At 40.3% G+C, this 21,422-nt stretch overlaps 1 protein-coding gene across 10 annotated transcripts in view; it reads right to left on the bottom strand.

Annotated features, from left to right (window-relative positions):
- Nucleotides 1–21,422, bottom strand: part of huwe1 (HECT, UBA and WWE domain containing E3 ubiquitin protein ligase 1) — a 48,024-nt gene that overhangs the window by 26,090 nt on the left and 512 nt on the right. For 6 of the 10 annotated variants that reach the window (XM_084099802.1, XM_084099811.1, XM_084099809.1 and 3 more), the window contains exons 2-35: nucleotides 18,921–18,971; nucleotides 17,465–17,534; nucleotides 17,274–17,372; nucleotides 16,988–17,194; nucleotides 16,737–16,889; nucleotides 16,301–16,363; nucleotides 15,559–15,636; nucleotides 15,355–15,402; nucleotides 15,063–15,231; nucleotides 14,824–14,924; nucleotides 14,559–14,721; nucleotides 14,339–14,466; nucleotides 14,098–14,238; nucleotides 13,896–14,001; nucleotides 13,297–13,404; nucleotides 13,094–13,195; nucleotides 12,898–12,978; nucleotides 12,533–12,639; nucleotides 12,158–12,356; nucleotides 11,961–12,052; nucleotides 11,627–11,829; nucleotides 11,438–11,495; nucleotides 11,076–11,252; nucleotides 10,704–10,949; nucleotides 10,479–10,612; nucleotides 6,859–6,959; nucleotides 6,457–6,645; nucleotides 6,138–6,354; nucleotides 5,821–5,943; nucleotides 2,010–2,247; nucleotides 1,578–1,919; nucleotides 1,177–1,299; nucleotides 961–1,056; nucleotides 534–803 (exon numbers count right to left, since the gene is read on the bottom strand). In XM_084099802.1, coding sequence (XP_083955928.1) covers nucleotides 534–803; nucleotides 961–1,056; nucleotides 1,177–1,299; nucleotides 1,578–1,919; nucleotides 2,010–2,247; nucleotides 5,821–5,943; nucleotides 6,138–6,354; nucleotides 6,457–6,645; nucleotides 6,859–6,959; nucleotides 10,479–10,612; nucleotides 10,704–10,949; nucleotides 11,076–11,252; nucleotides 11,438–11,495; nucleotides 11,627–11,829; nucleotides 11,961–12,052; nucleotides 12,158–12,356; nucleotides 12,533–12,639; nucleotides 12,898–12,978; nucleotides 13,094–13,195; nucleotides 13,297–13,404; nucleotides 13,896–14,001; nucleotides 14,098–14,238; nucleotides 14,339–14,466; nucleotides 14,559–14,721; nucleotides 14,824–14,924; nucleotides 15,063–15,231; nucleotides 15,355–15,402; nucleotides 15,559–15,636; nucleotides 16,301–16,363; nucleotides 16,737–16,889; nucleotides 16,988–17,194; nucleotides 17,274–17,372; nucleotides 17,465–17,509 — 4,707 coding nt within the window. In that variant the 5' untranslated portion in view covers nucleotides 17,510–17,534; nucleotides 18,921–18,971. Of the gene's footprint in view, nucleotides 1–533; nucleotides 804–960; nucleotides 1,057–1,176; nucleotides 1,300–1,577; nucleotides 1,920–2,009; nucleotides 2,248–5,820; nucleotides 5,944–6,137; nucleotides 6,355–6,456; nucleotides 6,646–6,858; nucleotides 6,960–10,478; nucleotides 10,613–10,703; nucleotides 10,950–11,075; nucleotides 11,253–11,437; nucleotides 11,496–11,626; nucleotides 11,830–11,960; nucleotides 12,053–12,157; nucleotides 12,357–12,532; nucleotides 12,640–12,897; nucleotides 12,979–13,093; nucleotides 13,196–13,296; nucleotides 13,405–13,895; nucleotides 14,002–14,097; nucleotides 14,239–14,338; nucleotides 14,467–14,558; nucleotides 14,722–14,823; nucleotides 14,925–15,062; nucleotides 15,232–15,354; nucleotides 15,403–15,558; nucleotides 15,637–16,300; nucleotides 16,364–16,736; nucleotides 16,890–16,987; nucleotides 17,195–17,273; nucleotides 17,373–17,464; nucleotides 17,535–18,920; nucleotides 18,972–20,383; nucleotides 20,512–21,422 lie in introns of those variants that run through there. The other 4 variants (XM_084099804.1, XM_084099807.1, XM_084099806.1 and 1 more) reach the window with 4 other exon arrangements.

The raw sequence follows: 21,422 nt of genomic DNA, 5'->3' as shown, positions 1-21,422 counted from the left end.
ATCACTTTCAAATTACTGTAGAGCAGTGTATCCCCTCCCCCTCCCCCCTGACTCGAGGTTGCCAGATAGGCTGCAGGATCCAGCAGGAACGTAGGCTGACACGTTTGTAGCAGCAGCTGTGGTAACTAGAGCAGAGCTGGCAACCCGGATGCTGAAACACAACTGACTTTGTGATTGGTAGATAGGTGGAGGGTGGGGCATCAGGCCAAAACACAACATGACAACATCAACATCAGTTGAGGGCTGCAACTATCACTTTTAAAAGACAATATCCTGGCCGGACTACTGTTGTCAGTGATATAAGTATTTGAAATGAACATGATTTCTTAATGTCTAGTGACATATCAGGGCCATTTTATGATTAATTGAAATACATTTCTTACATACAGCTCCTTTAATCATGCCTTTTTACTAGACTGAATAATTCTAATAACTATATAATTTGCAGCAAATATTGCAAATTTGCTTTGTACAGCAACATTAATCCGTATGTATGAGCAACATATGCTGTGAGCATATACGGGCATACTGACCTGATTGACCACCTGTCTGAGGATGAGGTCTCTGTATTCAGGGCCGTTCCTTTTAACAGCAGTCATAAGCAGATCACAGAGGCGGTACACTGTGTCCGGCAGCTCGTCGAGCAGGTGGAAGCAGCCAGGGAGCATTGAGTCTGTGAAGGAATGTAGCTCAGTGGTGTCTAGAGGCTCAGCTTCCAGAAAGCGCTCCAGACAGCGTGCTTCTTCCTCTTCTACCCGCTCCCTTGCTCTCCTCTCATCCTCCTCACGCCGGCGAGCTGCTTCCTACGGACAAAAAGTAATAGGGTGTGAATCGTGTGTCTGTTCAAAGGCAGAGAATGCTTGCTGAAGAAGATGTGAAGTAGGCAGGTGAGATGACCTATGCTGCACTACTCATTAATTCCTATTTAAGTGATGTAATAATGAGTGTGTGGGTGCCCACCTCAGGTGAGTCTGAGCGCTGCTCCATGCTAACTTCTTGACCTAGAGACATGGCAATGGCCCGCATCATCTGGTCTTCTTCAGACATGGTGAACTCCTACAGAAACAAAGCTCACAGTGACTACACTAGCTTATACTTCGTGTGTGCATCCTGTCTGTGTGTGCGTGTGTGTGTATGAGAGAAAGAGAGAGGGTTTTGTCTGTGTTAGGGTCTTACTCTGACAGCTGCGCTGAGCAGTGGTGGAGGGTGTGTGAGCAGGTACTCGGTGGCCTGTTCCATAGTGCTGGTGTTCAGCAGAGACTCCATTGCATGCTCTCTGGAGAAGCCCATGTCCATTAGCTGTGAAGAACAGATTTGGCTGGTTAGCACTAGCTAATAGTTTTATTCAGGTATTACAGATTTCTAATTACAGCACAAAAACCTCATTATCAACTAACAACAATAGGACCCTATGATTTCTGTGATGCAGGAAAACGCAGACAGAACCACAGAATGCATTCATAAAAACGGAATTTACTGTATACCGCAGAATGTCACTGAATTTGCCAACACTTGTATGAATTTGGGAAAAAAATGTAACAGATTTCATAGGGACCTACAACAGGAAGTGACGTTACCTGAGTGAGCTGAGCTTGGTTGACCTGTGGCTCTCTGCGAGTTGTTGAGTTGCTCCCCTCCTCTGTAGAGCCTGCAGTAGAGCTTCCATTGGCACTTCCAGGCACTCCTTCTCCAACTACTCCCCCTGCTGCTGTAGGGCCACTTGTTCCCCCGGCACTTGTGGAGGTGCTCTCCTCCTCGGGTCGAACCGTACCCTCCCTTTCTTTGGAGAGCCGCTCCTGGATGATAGGTTCTCCTCGTAGGATGTGGCACAGAATGGCCAGCATGGACTCAGCCATGCGTCCACCGTAGACCTTCAAGGGCTTACGGTTCCATAGGTTACGAATACAGCTGAATGCAGCCTACAACAAGAGATGAAAAATTACAATTGATTCATTATGACAACGCAAGTGTATTTATATAATTTACACTGACAATAATGGCATTCCTACCTTCTGGGTGACAATGAGAAAGCGCAAGGCGCTGAACTGTGGGGCATTGAGTGTTGCTCCAGGCACTTTAGCGGGCAGAGAGTGTGGGGAGTCCAGAACTGTGCTGGGGTTCACCATCTTCTCTACTAGCATCAACCAGGCATCTAGGAACTCTCCCGTCCCATCAGGCAGCTCAGAGTGTTCCAAGCCCTCTGACACGGGTACTTTACCACCCATGGACAGGGCCCAATTAAATGTCCTGATGAACATGAAGCATTTTTACTTACTTGTAGAAATAATTATAATACTAAAAGCCTAATTACTGCATACAGCATAATTACTGAAGAAGGGTTTTTAAATTCAGTTTATATTATACTGTTATTATGGGTGTGGCAATACACCAGCACACCAATAACTGTGATGCCTAAAAAATGAAATAGATAGATGTCATGATAATTCTACACATATGATAATATCACTAGATTACTAGCACCAGTAATCTAGCTAACTCCAACATAGTAGGTGAGGTATTGCACTTCAAAGCTGGTTGCCACCAGTCATAAAACAAAAAAAGGAGACGACACAGAGCGTGGGTACTACTGCCGCACAAAATCATGTCAATTAGAGGACATAGCCTAAAATTTTGGATTCCATAAAGACGAATGCAGTCTGTAGGAAGTGCTGATGAACAGCAAGTTATTTTACAGGGTACCCCCAGGATCCTTCAACTTAAATTCAAGGCTTTTTAAGACCTTTTTAATACCATTTCAAATGAAATTCAATGCCAACTTCGTACCAATTCCGACAGAAGTATGAGGGGAAAATGTCAAATCTGTATACATTTTAAACCATAAAAAATAATTATGTACAAGTAGACTACTTGAATTAAATAAAACATTTTATTTAAATAATAAGTCATATTTAATATATACGCAACAGCGTTGTAGCGCGCACGTGTGTAGGCCAATGTTAATTTTGGCAGCCATTTTTGATTTAGTCTTACTCTTCATCTTCAGACGAAAATGCTTATTGGTCTTAGTCACATTTGAGTCATTCTGCCTTTCATAGTTTTAGTTGACGAAATGTGTTTGCATTTTTTGTCAACTTTTAGTCATTACTTTTAGTCAAACTGCAGTAACTTTAATTTTGGTAGCTATTTTATATGTAGTCTTTAGACAGAAAATGTCATAATTATGCTCTCTAGGCAAATTCAATTAAGCTTATGAGAAATTAAAATTAAGCTAACAGGCTGTATTGGCATTGCACTCTTTAGCAGTAGCACTTGTGCAATTCTACATATCCCTTTTCCTTAGTTCTCCAATTTTTTAGAGTGCCGTACCCCCTGGTACCCCAACTCTTCCACATCTTTCCATTAAGGGACAATATTTGCCCCATTTAATCGATTTTTCCATTTCATTTTTCACCTTTATAATGCCTTTAAAAAAATAAATAATGCTTTAAATAAAACAATGTTCAATAAATATGCAATGTTAAAAAACGTTTAATATTAATAGAAATATGATATTAAAATCGCCAGTAGGTGGCGGTAACACACTGTCTTTGTCAAAGCCACAGATTTTGTTGCAAAATAGAGCAATAAGCCTGACAATACTGTTTAAAATGTAGCACATCACTTAATGTTACCCCCTTTTTCTTTTTTTTTTCACTGTTGTATAAAATCAATGTCACATTTGAAATCGTGTGGATAGTCGGGAAACATTGCATTCTTGCTCGTATAATGATCAACATTAAAAACACTGCTGTATATCAGCCTGCATTTTGATCGCAGATTTAGTCGCACAAACAGCGCAAGCGGCTCGTGACAGAACACAGACCGACTGAATGACACTTTAATTTAAGTAGAAAATCTCAAATGAAGATCGCTGAACTCCAGCTTGTCTGTGTTTTCAGATCATCCGCGCTTCTTCAACAATGTAGAGAGAGCGCGCGTGGATGGTTGTGGCCAGATACTACTGAAAAGACCGGGTAGAAAACATGTTCTTTTAACAGAAAAGCTCTGCTTAGTAACCATCGTAACGGGTGCGCACACTTTCGCGCGTTCTGCTATGACGTGGAGCGTGAGGTGCACTCAACGTTACGCGACTAATTTTTAATTAGTCTACATTAGTAACTAGGGGTGCACCGAAATTTCGGCCGCCGAAAATTTTCGGCCGAAATGGCATTATCGGTTTCGGGCCGAAATAAAAAAAACAGCCGAAAACGTAAACCGAAAATGAATGTCACCCGCCCCTCCCATCCGTGCGCAAGCGCTTAGGTTTCACTCACGGTCGAGCTGTTATCACGCGTCTGCCTATCAAAGATTAAGCATGTCAAAGGACTGTCACTTATTGCACAATCGATCGGACCAACCAACACAAGTTTCGAAAACGAAAATAGGGAATCGATTTTAACGGCCTTCTCTCGGAGCGCGTCCAGCTCGTCACTATACGCTCGCAGCGAACGCGCGTCATACAGCAACTGCAGGTTCTCTCACACACACTCACACACACACACACACACACACACACACAGCCTATTTCTGCATAATATAGTGCATAATATGTAGCCTCCAGTAATGTTTTTCATTGATGTTATAGCAGTCCACATTGCTGACTTGTGCGCGTCTCAAGCGCCCTCTTTACGTTCGTCCTAATGCCTGTTTAGTTGTCCGTGGATTTGCCTATATTTGCTGTTGAAAACGGATCAACGCCAAATATAGGCAATTTACTAACGATTCAATGAACAATTTGCCTATGTCTCAAAAATCGAACAGGATTTTTTTTTTTTTTCACAAAAATGACAGCCCTATACGAGAGGACACCAAAGTTACAATATGTAACATTTGTTCTGCAAAAATCTCCAAAATTGTGGATTTTTTTTGCACAATTTTTAAAAAACTATATTATTTGATGGAACATAAAACTTGAAGAATAATAATTATGTATATTTATTGTTAAAAATATTTTATGTTTTGTTATGTAACTGTTAATAAAAGTTTGATTATTATATTGTGATTTTTCATTTCAGATCCATTAAATTCAAGCAATGTATATATTAGTTTTTAAAAGAAGCCATTTTCGGCTTCAGTTTCGGTTTTCGGCCAAGTGCATCCTAAATTTTCGGTTTCGGTTTCGGCCCAGAATTTTCATTTCGGTGCATCACTATTAGTAACAGTTAATTTTGTTACGGTATGAACTTAATCATAGAAAAGGCAAAAAATCGAAGACTTTTGTAACGAAATCCAAGACTTTGTATACCAATTTCAAGGCTTTTAAGGCCTTCATTTGAGATTATCAAATTTAAGACTTTTTCAATGCTTTTAAGACCCCGCGGGTACCCTGTTTTAGTATGCTTTTGTACAGCTTTTGTTACAAACTCTCTCTACACCACCACTCATATTTTGAGTTGTTTTTTGGGGATAAACAAAATATCACATATGAAAAAAACTAGAAAATATATATTTTGATAACTGATGAATGATATACTCTTTAATAATCATTTTAAATGATTCTTGCAGTATTAAAAATGTATTTTAAATTTACAAATATTCCATGTAGTCTCTGAATATGAAATTATAAAAACTGTATAATTATAAATTACAGCCTGTTAATTACAGCATGTATAATGAATTATAAAATAACATAAATGCTGTTAAAATGTTTTGGTAATTAACTTAAAAGTAGTTAATGTCAACAACCCATTCACTAAAGACCATATCAGATGAAAGATCAAATCACCCAGGTCTAAGATTTAGAATTTCCATGACCATTGGAACCTCAGCCTATGAGCTAGTAAACAGCAAAACGAAAATAAATAAAACTTTTCTACTCACTCAAACAAAGCATCATGGCCACCAGAACAGAAGAACTTCTGCAGCATCAGATGGTATGGATATTTCCTCTCATCAAACAGCATGGGTGAGGTAAAGCCCACAGAGCAGATAAAGAAAGTCAGCCTGATTAGGACAGAGAAGCACATTAATAAATATTAGTTTTATACACACCAGGAAAGACAAGGCTCAGGCACAAGGGAGTCTGTTTACACTGGACTAACAGCAGCTCCTTTTACTAAACTATCATTGAAGATATAAATACTATGTTCAGAACAGAATTATAGAGTAAACTTTGCTACAAAGTTGCAGGTGTTTACCTGAAACGTGGTGTGGGCGTGTAAGGAGGAGGCTGCCAGCTCAAGCCCTTGGTGAGGAGTTTAGTAAGAGATGACGCTGTGGCCCGAGCCGCTGGTGTTGGGGCCGTGCCTGTGCTGGTGGTATGGTGAGAGCGTCGCTGACGGACAGGTGAGCCCACACAAAGCTTCACCAGCAGTCCAAACAGCTCAGCCAGAGCCCTGCCCAAACGAGAGGAGGCTGGGGAGATAAAGAAATATATAAGTCAAAAACAAGGAACAGTTTTATTCACGATTTCTCATTTTACTTAGTAGGCAGTAAATAGTTGCTAAGACAGCTGACCTGAAAGCAGAGGCTTAATTTGTTTGATACGTGTTGCCATGGCAGGGGTGAGTTTGGACTTGGTCTTTGGGTCAGTGGCTGTGGGCTCATCCGTCTCCATGGGAGCTAGAGAGTCTCCATCCAGGCCCATCCCTTCCAGCAAACCCTGAGCAGAGGGATCCACCCCCACAGACAGGGTCTCAGTCTCAGCTGGTGGAGAGAAAATGGCTTTAGAAAAAAAAAAAGCAAATGCAAACCAGCAAAAGAAAGGCATGAAATGCAAATAAAAGAAACTAAGATGCAAAAAGAAAGAAAGGAAATAAAATAGCAACATTTTTTACATATAAAATCATATCAAAAAAGGAGGCAGAGAAAGGTAGTGAGCTTTATAAAGACTTTATATGCAGAATTGCAGTATTTTACCAGTTCTCCGGCCTGCAGCTGCCGTGCTGCTGGAGGGTTTATCCTCCTTAGGCACAAGTTTCTGCATGTCAGCCTGACCAAACTCGCATCCAGGAGGCAAACTGCAAAAAAACAACAACATTCTGTTTCAGCCAGCAGACAACCACCTTCTTCAATATGGCCTAATTCTATACTAGGGCTGTCACCATTGTTCGATTAAATTTGAGTGCTCGATTGAAAAAAATTCCTTGATTGCAATTTACACGTATTGAGTAATCTGCAAAATACCGGAAGTGGCGCATTCCACAGACGAGAATCCATGAACCGCGCTATTAATAGTGGTCGACCAATATCTGGCATTTTTTAAATATCAGCATTGGCCGATAAGTTTTTCTGATTGGCCGATGTGTTAGAAGCAGGACTTTTATTTTGACTGGCGGCGCTGAGAACGGCAGCACCTGAGCTCACATTCTCCGTCTTCATTAGTTTACGGTCTCTGTTTTACAGCCATATCCAATACGTTATACGTATACATTTACTTTAACAGTTCAATCTAATAAGTATAGCATTTGCTTTTATATTAATAGTAACAAAGGCAAACAATAGGCTATAATCGAAAAAACAATATCGGTCGACCACTAATTATTAGACCGTTTTCTAAGGCTGTATACATATATATATACACAGGGCTTGACATTAACACCCGCCAAATGCGGGTGGATTTTGCTCGTGGCGGGTAACAGTCACTCCAACTAGCCACTTTGGCGGGTTGAATAATTGTAGTCTTTTCAAAAGGCATCTGAAATAAGTGTGACACTACGACACTACAACTCCCATGAGTATTAGGGCTGTCAACGAATATTCTAAATTCGAATATATATTCGAATAGTTTTAAAAAACAGAATTTCGAAGGTGAAAATGAATATTCGAATGTGGAAAAACGCCTGCGGTAGCAGAGGCGCGGCTGTCTGCTTTGCGAGTGGGCACGCTGCCTGAGGGGTCAGGGACAGGTAACAGGAAGAAGCGTTAACGTTAAACAGAAACATTACTAAAGTGTAGGCTACTGTACTGACTGAATAGATATTGCATGAATAAGGTAGGTTAGATACAGCAGTTTCATGCACTGCAGGCTTCCACTGGTTTGATTATTTACCGTTTCATGTCAAGGAAGAGTTCCATGTTTACCACAGCACAGCTCGCTCGGAGCGCTCAATGTCGGTTCTATATACTGTAAAACTTCAATGAAGCCTGCTATATAAGAGTCGCGACCTTAAATTGCTTGCACAAAACTCTTGATCAGCACTCTACATTTGCTTATTGTTGTTGTTCATTTAAACCGTTATGCGCAGAGAGCGTGACGCCTCATTCGCGCCGCAAGACCTCCAGACGCGCGTAAACGCGTCTTTACATTGACTTAACATTGAAATCACTCGCGCCAGACGCTCTATTCGCGTTTGGTGTGAACGCAGCATGAGGGTGAGGGCGAGAGAGAAAAAGAGTGCCTGCGAGTGCGAGTGAGGTCTGTGGTCTTGGCCATTAGTTGATTTACTTGTTTTTGTGTAGGTAATACGTTGTCAAATATGTTTAAACTTAAATAAACTACCTATACAAGTAGTTATGTCTCTTTGTATTAATCTGTCCTGTTATTGACGTAGTGCATTGACAAATGCGCAACCAGATGTTCGAATAGTTAGAATATAGGCTGTGCCTGCGTCCCAATGTGCATACTATCCATCCTAAATAGTATGTGACATTAGTAGTATGCACATTGGGACGCAGGGTATGTGTTTTTTTTTTGAGGGAATATTCGAATGTCATTTTTGAGCATTTTTGACAGCCCTAATGAGTATTACAAGCACACAGTGTTGCCTAGTGACCGACAACACAGAAACGAAGAGACAGCTAGCTGCCCTGCTGGAGTTACGTCGTATGCCGGTGGAACTATGTGGCGACATATAATAGCCTACATAATACATGGTTTTATTTAAAAAAAAAGGAGCTTTACTCACAACCTTATCAGAGCTAATGATAATTACCTGTATTGTTATATATTTATGTAGTCTTGATTTGGGTGTGTACAGTGGTTTTACATTTAAAAGGGTTGTAAATCTAGTTCAAGTAAATTTTAGCACGCCATAGTCAACTTAATTTCACAACAACAAAAATGTGGCTAGTAAAAATGCTGTGTGGCTAGTAACTTTGGAAAACCACTAGCCACATTGGCTAGTGAGCAAAAAAGTTAATGTCAAGCCCTGTATATGTATAAGTGCTGTCAAACGATTAAAATATTTAATCGCGATTAATCGCATTAATGTCATAGTTAACTCGCAGTTAATCACAATTAATCGCACATTTTTATCTATTCTAAATGTCCCTTGATTTCTTTTTGTCCCATTATTTTTTTCTCATTTTAATGCTCTTATCAACATGGAAAAGTGGATCGGCTTGCTTTGTGCAAATGTTTTTTTCTTGAAAACAACATTGGCATATACAGTAACTGTAGTGTTCAATTTCACACTAACAATCGCGTCAGAGAATTCACATAAGCTGTGTGCTTGGCCATCAAGTGTTATTTCAGACTGGACATGCGACGATGATAGCTCAGTTCACAACGACAAAACACACAGATCACTTTGGTCTTGTCAATGGAACCATTTGGCAACTTTTTAAAAGTTAACTTTCCATTCGGAATCTTATTGGCAGTTTTATTTATCACTCAGTTTGCATGTTTTGATGTCCACATATTCTTGATCAAGAAATTACACTGGCTGTAGCATTTCTATCATAAAGAAGTGGCCAAATATTAAAGATTGAGTAAACATTTTAATTAAATGTCGTTTGGCCAATATTAATCAAGGATTTAATCTGCTGTAAAGTGTAACAACACCAGGCCATTGGCGCCCTCTGCAGGCATTTGGTATAATACATAATGTACATAAGATGATTGTTTTTATTATGTATATTATGTATTTTAACAGTATTGTTTTATAAAACCCTATGATAACTTGCTTTTGACACTATTTGAACCAAATATTATTGCCTTGTTATTATATATGTATTTTATATATATATATACCACGTTCTTTGGGCTTATTGAAGTGCGCATATGTGAAATGCATCCAGGCAGAGAGAGCACTGGTAGGAGGACATATATCGCAAACTCTGACTCTTTCTTGACCCAAGAAATTATTAAAACGTGTTCTCATCTCGTGCAGAAGTACAGTCAAAATGCTGCATCTGTAACGGCGTGAGAGGATAATGTGTGTCCGTAAATTTCCCGCTGACATGTTTAAATACTCACTATACTACACTATTTTTACATCACTATACTGGGAAATAACCTGATTTAGCCTATTAATAAACACTCCACCTTTGCTAGCAAAATAGAAAAAGATTCTCATATATAAAACGAAGTAATAAAACAAGCAAATTAATGAGTAAATAAGCAAGTTAATAATCAAATAAGTAATGCCCCCTCACGATAATATCGTGTATCGCCGATCTCAAAGGCTGACAATAGGACGATATGAAAATGGAGCATATCGCCCAACACTATCAAGTGGATTTAAAAATGCCTTTGGAGTGGATTAATAAAAGGTCCACCATGTGTTCACCATGGGTGAGATGAGAGCAGTACAAACCTGTTTGGTGTACAGAGAGACAGCAGCACAGTGCTCTCCCACACCAGAGAACAGTAGAGCTGACTCAGTTTGTTCAGAACACTAAGACCCAGTTGAGATCCCCACTGATTCACTGAGATAGCACGGATCTCACTCTGAAAACAAAGAAATAAATCAACAGATTAATTGATTATCAACTTAAATTAATTATTGAAAAAGTTTACAAACAGCTGCCTATATGCATACCTGTCCGACTCTGCAGGTATGAACGAACATGAGGATGTACGCATGTGCCGCTGTTAGGGCATGCAGCAGTGGGGTGGCACGTGCCGACAATGTGGCATCTGTGACATGGCCTGCGTTGGCCAGTTCTCTGAGCAGAACAGAGCCACCAGGAACCTCGATGGGCCGGTGAAGAGGCTCCAGAGCAGACAGAATGCTGTCCAACTGACACAGACCCTCCTGGAGAACTTTCGGCTCATGGGACAAAGTCTAAGACACAGTGAGACAAAGCGAAGGGTTAAAAGAATCAAATTAAAGAGTAAATATCACTGCATCTATAGTAAAAGTCCTGAAACGGGAAAACTGCTGGATATCCTTTAGGTAGGTGTCACTTACTAGTATAGATTTGCAGACTCCTGCCACAGCTTGGCAGGCAGCAGAGGTGGGGAAGTCAATGGGCAGGTTGGGCAGCCCAAGGATTGACACCAATGGTAAAAGTCCTTTCTGGTTGACAAATTCCTGACAGTGGTCATCTGTTGTGTTGTTACTCAGAATGGACTCCACAAATTTCATCTAAAAGCAAACAAGCACATATTTTAGTTCCAGTCCTAAGTTCTATTGTCTAAAAACAGACTTGAGTTTTGATAAACGGCCAATGAACTGAGCTTGTGATAAGACTGAATCAGAATATAGTCTGAAGAATAATGAGATAAAAGATAAAATAAAATTAGATAAAAAGAGTCTAAATCAGCACGTACCACATTCAGGATGTAATCCATAAGAGGAATGGGGATTCGCTCTTCTGTTCCCACCACTCTGTAAATAACATTCATTTGTTAAAAACAGCCCATTTATCAACATTGATTTCTCACATATGGCATTAAACACAAGGAATACTAAATTTCCTCATCTGCCCTATATACTAGAAGCTATTTTGATGCACTAACTGCCTGTTGCTTTCTGGCTCCCCCTGCTGTTGGCTAAAGGTATGTAGAGCCTCTTCCTCCTCCTCATCCTCACTGGATGCCTCCTCTGCAGCATGGTTTGATCGAGCTGGAGGTACAGTGACGGTCCCGTCTGCTTTCTGTATGGAGGGTTTCTGGCAGATGTACTCTGGCGATCGGCCCAAGTTGCAGATCTCCTCTAGCAACTGTTAAAGGTCAAGACAGTAATCAAACTTCCAGGTCTCAGAATGAATGTGAGTTTAAATATGCAAATTACACTGCAATAAAAGGGCATTTCTAAAGGCAATGTGTCAAAATGTTGCACAAGCTGCTTTACCTTGATGATGGCTGTTGTAGCGTCCGTTTTAAGCGTGGGCTGGTGCCGCATTAGCTCGTCGACAGCACTGCCCAAGTTAGAGGCGGTGTCACCTGTTTCATAAAATTACACCGACTGTTAGAAACACATTCCCATTATCTCCAAACACAAGTCACTGACTGTGCAGAGAAACAGGTACACCTATAGGGGACACTCACCTAGTGGATCAGAGCTGCGTCTGCGGCGCATGGCAGGCAGGTAGTCTGGTGAGAGCAGCACCTTGAAGAGCCGCTCAAAGGGCTGGCATTGCACAAATGAGTGCAGACCACGGGCATTCAGGCACAGGGCACTGAAGACGTTAGGCAGGGAACCCAGCACTTCTCTGGTGGCAGGGACCTTTACAAACAAATAAAAGGTCTAAAAGGTGTGTGATGAGCTGCTGGAATATGCAAGGAGGAATACAGCAAATGGAGAAATATAGAGGGATTTAGGAGGAAAAGGGATATGGAGTGTCTAGCATGACTGAATTTGGGGTGGTCAGAGACCTTGAAACAGACAACAGGAGTTTGAAGTTTATGTTATGGCAGACTCACGTCTTTGATGAGCAGTGCATGTAGCATGACATCAGTGAGACCATTGTCCTGCAGAGATGACAGTAGAGAGGGCTCCTGGAACACAAACACTGTCACGACCTCCGTTGCTGAAACAGAGAGTGAGAGAAATAGAGTGAGAAAGTGACCTATAGGGCAGGCAAATAAATAGACAAAATTCTAACTAATTAATTTCACAATATTCAAAGGGCTGAGATTCTTCAAAGGGGTGATGGTATTCTTTTAACCATACTGCTCTTGCAACTTTCTACTCCTGTATGCAGAGCAGACCTTGAAGCCAGATCCGCACAAAGTTGTGCATAAAGAGTTCGGCTAATATTTCACAAGCACCAGCTCCATGTGCTTACCCAGAAGAAACAGTGAGGGTCCATAATACTCTGCATTACTGATGATGTGTTTCAGAGAGGTAGGGAGGGATCCATCCATTACTATAAAGAGAGTGCAAAGGCAGTGAACATCACTTTTGGCAAATTAAAACACTTAACCACAATGTAAAAACAATAGCATCATTAAATAAAATAATAAAACCAATGAGTTTTATACCATGACGAATGCCGTCAGAGAATGCAGGGTCCTGAATGGCTTTTTTCAAGAAGTTTAACATAGATTTCAACAGAGCAGCCCTCTGAGGGATGCATTGCACTCCTGTTAGGAAAGAAAAAATATGCATAATCAAATTTCCATTGTTTAACTAGTACCACTATGAAGGAAACCCATTGACTTGCAAATTAATGTACATGTTGTACCTGCTCTGGGGGTGCTGGCTGCATTGCTTTGTGTTCGCGAATCTGTCTCTGCTCTGGAACCAGAAGAAGTGGATGGGCCAGGACTGCTCTCCATGGCAACCTCTGACACTACATTGACAAAAGCATTTTTACTGACTTTGGAAAAATGAAATATAAAATATATAAACTCTTCAAATATTCTAGGAGAATTTCACACAAAAGAAGAAAACTGTGTCATCATCCCCTACATCTATAATTTGGCTTTAGAAGACTTATAATATGGTGCATTTGTCATATTGTGCCTTCACATCCTTTTTGGAGCTAGATAGCCTGTGATTATTATGTGCTTTATTGTATGGAGAAAAAAAGCTTGGATATCTGGTAATGTATTCTGGGTTCTACAGAAGAAAATCAGTCATGCAAGTTTAAAATGACATAATAGTGAGAAAAAGTGAAATATTTTATTTCTTTAAGGGTGAATATATTACACCACAAATATCTGTCATTACAAAACCCCAGTGTGGAGATAAGAAAGTTTGTGCATACTATACACAGATTTGAACGAGGATAAACTAAATATAGTGCCACTGCCACATGTAGTAAACAGTGATGGTACTAACTGTCCATATCTGTGTCCATGTCCTCGGTCTCAGTAGCTGTGCTGGGCCTCTGGATCTTTGGTTTGATTACAAAAGGGCACTCTTTCCTGGAGAGGTCAACCTCATGCTGCACAGAGAAACAATGGGGTTACATTCCGTCAACAAAAGGGCAGAGGGCAAAAAGCCGAATATTTTACACAGGAACAAGGGCGGCTTTCAATACCTCCAGTCTGGAGATAAAGATTGAAAGGCCGCCATGAGACTGAAAAGCAGCCATGTCCAGATTGGTGATGAGATCCACAACTCTCACTGCCCGCGTCACAAAGGTAATCTGGTCCTGCTCGTCCCCAAGGAACTTGATCACCTGATGCAGAAGTGGCATGAATCACAATACACCCTCACATAACACCTTATTAAATGCTGCAAAATTGAGGAAGCTGGAGAGGAAGCAGCAAAGCACCAACCTTTAGCAACGCCTCCATCATACCACAAGATACTAAGGCCTCTCCGCCTGCATCATAACTAGCCAGGTGGTAGAGGAAGGAGAAGAGGGCTGTGGCAAATTGGTGGGGGTATGGCTCCATCAGTGGGTCTGAAACCCCCAGCAAAAATAAGAACAGTAAGTCACCAAACCAAAAACCCAAGAAAAAGCTGAAGTAAAGAAATCAGCTAAAATCTCCTTACCGATCATGGCCTGTATGCAGTTGCGGACAAGCACAGGCAGAAATCCATGGTAGGAGGCTGTGCCTGTGCAGTCGATAATGTTGGAGAGTTTGGGGGTGCGCTCCAGGTGGACTATGGATGTCAACGTGCGCAAAGAGGCGGCCTTAATGTCCTGCAACAATAACTTTTTTGAGGGTTCATCAATAAAATTTTATTCTTGGCAATCACTCTAAACAGTGTAACAAGTATTTATACCGTATAGTGAATATTAATAATTGCTACACACCACCAGCTGTTTGTCTGTGATCTGAAGTACATCCACTAGCTCCTCTATAAGCCCATTGTAGAGTATGCTATTGGCTGACTCCTGGAGGGCGTTGGAGTACACTGCACACAAAAAAAAAACAAAAAAAAAAAAACTCTTACATATGATCAACATCACCAGACAGAAAGCAAGAGCCTAGTGCCGTTTCATGAATATAAATACCTGTACTTATTTTGGTCGGTACCAGAGAGGTCACTTACCGAGTATAGAGATGGCATGCAGCCTGGCTTGCACGGCCTGCAGTCTTCTCTTGTGGTTGGAGAAGCCGTGAGCCAGGCGAATGTGTGTGAAAAGCAATATTTGTTTGTCTTTAGGGATGTTGTACATAGCCGTCAGAGACTCCATGATCTCTGAGGGGCTCTCGGAAATCTGAGGGCGCACCGGGGAAAAGCAGAAATTAAATTCAAGTGCAATCAATAGCTATTAAAGGTCTATGCACTTCCATTAACTGTTCCATAAGGATGGCAAATGAAAACAACTATGGGAACTCACCTTATCAAGTTGTTCAATATGAATGTAGTGTAGCGTATTACTGCTCGACTGTTAAGAGGGGAAAAAGATAAAACAAAGGTTAAAAGGTTCTACAAACAAAACAGGACAAAAAGAAATGAACTGGTTTTCCCTAACAAAAAAGAAACAAAAAAAGAGTGTTGAATGAGTATGGCAAAATAAAGGGAATCATGACTCCATGCATACCTTTTTCTCCACTTTGACCTCAGAGCTGGGTTCTGCATAAAACTCAAAGTGCAATGTGGTGGCACTCGGTGGATATTTCTGCATAAAGCAAATATAGAAAAATATATTTCAGAAAAAAACAAACACTTGGAAATTGCATGACTAAAGGCCCGTTCACACCAAGAACAATAACTATAAAGATCACTATTACAATAACTATATTTGTTGATTAACTATATTAGCGGACTATATCGTTCTGTTTATTGTAAGTGCGCACTGGAGTTATGTTGTCTGCCACTTTAAATGCTTAAGCTCTTTAGAGCAGGATGGATTCTGATTGGCTGTCAATGTTTTATAGTTAATCAGCTTGAAAAAAAATCGTTCTAAAAGTGATTGTTTATCTATGCCATTATCATTATTGTTGTGGTGAGGATTCTTTTATGTTTAGAACGATTTTTAGAACATTACACAATTACCGTTATCCTCCTTGGTGTGAACGCTTAAGTAAGTTAAGTTTACAGGGCATAAAAATGTACATGGTTAGTGGAAGTAGGATTTAGTAACAACACTACACTGGGAAAGGTTTCATCAACTGGCCCTAAACGTTCTCACCCTAGCCCTGGGTTACTGGGCTATCCTTATTACTTAGCCATAACTTTATATCAATGGTGTGCACATACAACTCAAATCGCTAAAACTAAAGCGTAGGTTTTTCCCATTTTCAAAAAGACATTATAATATGTAATAGAGCACAATAGCATACCGACAACGCCAGATCTCTGCAACACTCTGCAAGACCAAAACCATTCTCCTTACCACCCCAGCTCTACGACAGGGGAAATAAGAGTCAGGAAAAGGTGTAGGATGAAAGAAAACACACATCAACTTTCAAATATCTGAACAAACCATGAAAGCATCTGTCTGTACAGAACCAGGTCAGCATGTTGCTTTAGTTAGAACCAATACAAAACAAATGAACTCATTTCAAAAGGATAAAAAAAATTCACACTAGCATCAAACACAATTCATAGAATAAACTTTTAAAAATGACAAGTGTTTTTAAAACACTGCATGCTGCCGCTGCAAATTTCAAAGGCCGTTGATTTGCAGATGCTTCCTGACACTGCATTTCAATCTTCTTGACTTCAGCAATCAAAACTGAGAAAAAAATATGATGACTAAAAGTAGAGCTTTCATACCTCGGCCAGATGTTGCAGACGGGCAAGCAGTGGGCTCCTCTTGTCTGAGCCAAGTCTGGTGATGTAGTTGGAACGTTTGCTGAACACATACAGGAGATTCAGCACAGACAGAACCACCTGCATGTCACATGATGCTAGAAGGGTGGTCAAGTGCTACAGACAAAAAGAAAAACGAAAACACTCAAAATCGACTTGTGATGAACAAATTAAGGCTAAAAGAAGCAGGTTTTGTTGGTCAGAGGTTGTGGTACCTCTATAGAGCTGTACAGGTGTCTTGAAAAACTGTATTCGATTAACAACGCGGTGAAGTTGAGCACTGCCAGCAATAAGGCTTTCAGCTGCCCATTCTCTGGCCGGTCGCACACCAATAACCACGCCATGGTCTCCACCGTCTGCCCTGCATCACAGAGGATGCCATCGAAACGGTCCAGCAGGTCCACCCAATGATACAACTCGCACTGTGAAGAGAAACATGTCGTCATTAGAGATCTGGACATGCATATTAAACACTATGATGGTACATGTGCTAGTGTATACCTTGCCAATGTTCCAGGTCTTGATTTGCTGCAGTTCCAGCAACAGCTGTTCATCGCTGCATCCTTTCAGCTTCTCTATGAGAGTCCTGCAGTCGGCAGGCTGGAGGAGGAACGCAAGAACATGTCAACAATGAGGAAATGCGCACACACAACCTCAAATACTCCAAATGTACAGAAATCCTGCATACTGACCGCTTCAGTGGGGGTTTTCTTCAATTTACTTCTGTCAACCTTCATGGTCACTAATTTCTACACTCGGTTCCTACAAAAAAGCACATCAAATCATGAGGGAGAATAATAAAAAAAGCTCAATCAAATGTTCATTGTTAAGTGAATAATGCTTATCTAAATGCACTGCCAAAGTATGAAAAAAAAGACTATAGTTTTTTTCCCACTTGAATTAGTTAACCCTGGGTCATTCTAAACCCTGGATTAACGGAATTGTGGGTTATCTTGCTTCAGGTTTCACACTTGACCTTAACCCAGGGTTAAAAATGAACACTGAGTATTCATAAATTGAAGTTTCACACAGTACATTCCTAAACCCTGGAATAAAGTCCTTAATCCTTATCTTCAGTGTCAATGATTGGATGAAAGCAGCACATGACTTGTGTATATAAAGCCTCTAGCATTGTGCATCCTCATATTATACCAAAGTCCCTTTAAGGCAAGTTATTTCACTTTGCGGCCAATCCCGGCCATGTTTGAAACGCCTCATGGGCAGCTGTTTCAGTCATGCAAGTACATATATCTCTTTGAATTGGGAAACATCAAATTCTCCAAAGCTGTTCACTAAGCTTACGAATGAAATCTGACAACAACTGTCTCATAAATGTTCTTTCTTATGCGCAAATAGCATCAGAAAAGCTTATTTTTCAGGCCAATGCGCATATTCAGTCCTACGTGCTGAATAATAACTACGTGCTGTGTTCGAATAACTCAGAATCTCAATAGTTTCAATAGCATCTGAAGCTTCTAATGGCAGCTGCTGTAACTCTACCAATCAGTGACTGTTTTTTTTTTTATATAGAAAGCTATTCCGCCATATTGTGCGTTGTTCTTTCTCCCATTAATAAGTAAAATGAGTACACTGTCTTTGCATTTCTAAAGTCTTTGTATTATATATTGCCGACTACACTATCAAGTTTTTCCTGAATGGACTTTTCAGACTACAAATGTAAAAATAATGCGCTCTTCTTTACGCCAATTGACGTATTTTCTGTCAAACTTTTTCTGCCAAACTACTGTTCCTACAACACACAGTGTTTCTGTGACTGTCTAACGCATGTGAATATGAGGCACGCAACTAGGTGTCTGTTGCCTAGCTTCTAGCTGTAACATTCCAACACTGCATCGTTTCACACTGTACAAGTTTAGCAATGTAATGTGGGGTTAACACCCCAAAACCAGGTAAGTGTGAAATGTTTCTTTACCTGGGGGTTAAAAAGTGGTTTATAATGACAACAACCCAGCGTTACGTGCAGTATGAAAAGTATGAGGTGTATTTTTGAGTCATACAAGAACAATTAACGTTATAAATAATCAGATCCAAATGTAGGATTAAGTGGCAAAATAGCAATGTAAACATTCATCCAAATTATGTTTAAGCAGATAACCCTTCAAATTCAGAAAATGTAAAAGAACTCACGGTATATGATTTGGCAATTCCAACTTAACGGCATTTTTCATGTGCAAAAACCTAAAGTAAAAGAAAGAAAGATGAAAGTGAAACAGTTCCTAGGAACGAACATAAGAATGTTTGTAATCTTGCTGCCGAATGCACAATAAAGGCACAAAACCTCTACACTACACCTTAAGAGGTCATTTAAAGTATATCAAAAATAATTATTCTACATGGTTAAAAACAGTCCTATACTAATTAGCTGTAGAATAAAAACTAAATCAGGGCTGGCAGAAAGTTAACAAAAGTCAAAGAACAAGCCAAGGGAAAAGCAACCCACATTGGTTCAGATATAGGGCATAGATTCTGGGCACAGACAATCTCTAGCATCTAACAAACATGCCCTTAATGAATTCAACTATTCCATTTGCTCCTGAAACAAAAGGCTGTCAATGCAGCGTTTTTTTGTAACTTGTGCACTCCTACTGAGAAACAAAACTGATTTAGGACCTTGAACCCGGCCAAAGAGAAGCACTGGCCTGTGATCAAGGAACCTGACATGGAAAAATAAGCCAACACATTACACAAAACTTCAACGTTACCAAGCTATGCTATTTAAACGTAAATGTAATTACTATAGAAACACAACTAATTTAATTCTTGTCAGAGAACCAAATGGTGTTGTAGTCGTGGGAGCGAGCACCACAGCAGCTAACGTTAACTTACAGTAGTTTCCGAATACATCAAATTACAATGACATTACTAACCGGAGCCCATAAACGAAAGTACAACACCGTAAACAAACAAATTGTAAGAACAAGTGAAAGTAACACAGCCACTGTGGAAATAAAACAATAACCCGACATATTATTTCACTAACTAGGCTATTTCTAACGAAAACAAGCCAGCAAACGGAGACCAATTTGAGGAAAAGGGCAGCTAACATGCTATCTAGTTTTTCCTTGCTAACAAGCTAAGTTACCTCAGTCAGCAAGCTAAGTTTTGCGGATAAACGTGGTCACGTCATTCTTATTTAATGGCGCAGATAAAACACGATCATCGCCGGTTTTTGAATAAACGGTAACAAAATTACCGGACGCGAACTGAAAGGAAATTTGACCGTTAGCCGCTCGCGCGACATCTTTGATTCCGAGCTCGCGAGCTACAGAGCTCAAAGCGGCACATAATTCCCCTCAACATGTCAACACAAACCCGCAATCTTCAACTCACTCTTAAAATCTTTACCATAGCCAATCTTTTCCACCAAACATTTGCCAAACCCTTCATATAAGGCTCGAGTGTGGCGGAATACGTCAGGAGCGAAGCTACGTTAACGTTACACAGGTCAATATTTTTCCTCCGGGCTGCACACATGCTCTGGTCTAATCTAGAGCCCGGCTCAGCCTGGCCTGCTCCGGCAAACCCGCTCACTCCCCTCAAATATCCAGCTCACAAAAACAGCGTCTGTCACAGCGCTTCCACAGCCGTACCGTAGCGTATATTGTCAGACATTTTCAGCAAGCGCTTCGTCTCGATGAACTGTGGCCGGTGAAGCGCGCGCGGTGTTGGCGGCGGATGAGATGCTCGTGCATGCGCTGGTGTGGTTGGTTAGCTGAGAAACGCAGAATATCTCGCTGAATCATTCCCACTCGGGCCTACCATAACACTGACTTCCAGTGGACGGCTCAATTTCTCACTTTTTACTGCTGCACTTGTGCGTAGCTGCATTTGTGGCGAACGTAGCGTGTCACACATGATATTGAAGTCTACTTTATCAGGTTAAAAACACATTTATCTGAAATAATACCTAGGGGCTATAGATATTGAAGGTTTAAGTTCAGATATAATTGGAATGCATTCATCAGCCTAAAAGAAAAGTTTATGCATTTTGCAATAATTTAAGCAGTCTGGAAATATTTTTGTTAATGCACTACATTAAAAGATAATGAACCATGTCAAGATATTATATAAAATATAGATTTCCCAAATATGGATTTTATTGATTCTGATATTGATTAACTTAACTAGCTGGAAAATAAATGCATTACACTTATAGTATGATTATAATTAGATTTTAATCATTTTCTCATTCAATGAACACAGTTGCCATACTGTGTTTACTGTAGTTTGGCATGTTTCATTTCTTCATTCCAGTCATCAGCATCAGTTTAGATAATAATAATAAAACAAAGCCGGGGAGTAACTGTTAGGGGGGTGGAGTCACTTTACAACATCAGTCAGGGTCAGTTTGGTTATACTGACCCATATTATCCATCAGATGTAATCTCTATAGTAGATCATATAAAACAGATGTCTGGGTGATATAAAAAGTGAATTCTTCTGAAGGAGAATTGTATATTATAATGGGACCACATAACTTAAACCCAAAATTGCGAAATGTAACCCCCTAAAGGCCATACCAGAGGAATTTAGGTGTCAAGACTGTTGCTGGACTTGACGACTCATCAAATTAATGGGTATGAACATCCATATACAGAGAACACGATGTTTTGAAGCCTAATTTTGAGG

This window comes from Abramis brama (assembly GCF_963993115.1).
Source record: "Abramis brama genome assembly, chromosome: 22".
NCBI lineage: Eukaryota > Metazoa > Chordata > Actinopteri > Cypriniformes > Leuciscidae > Abramis > Abramis brama.
Note: the sequence above shows the minus strand (reverse complement) of the source record. Positions and strands in the feature narration are given on the sequence as shown.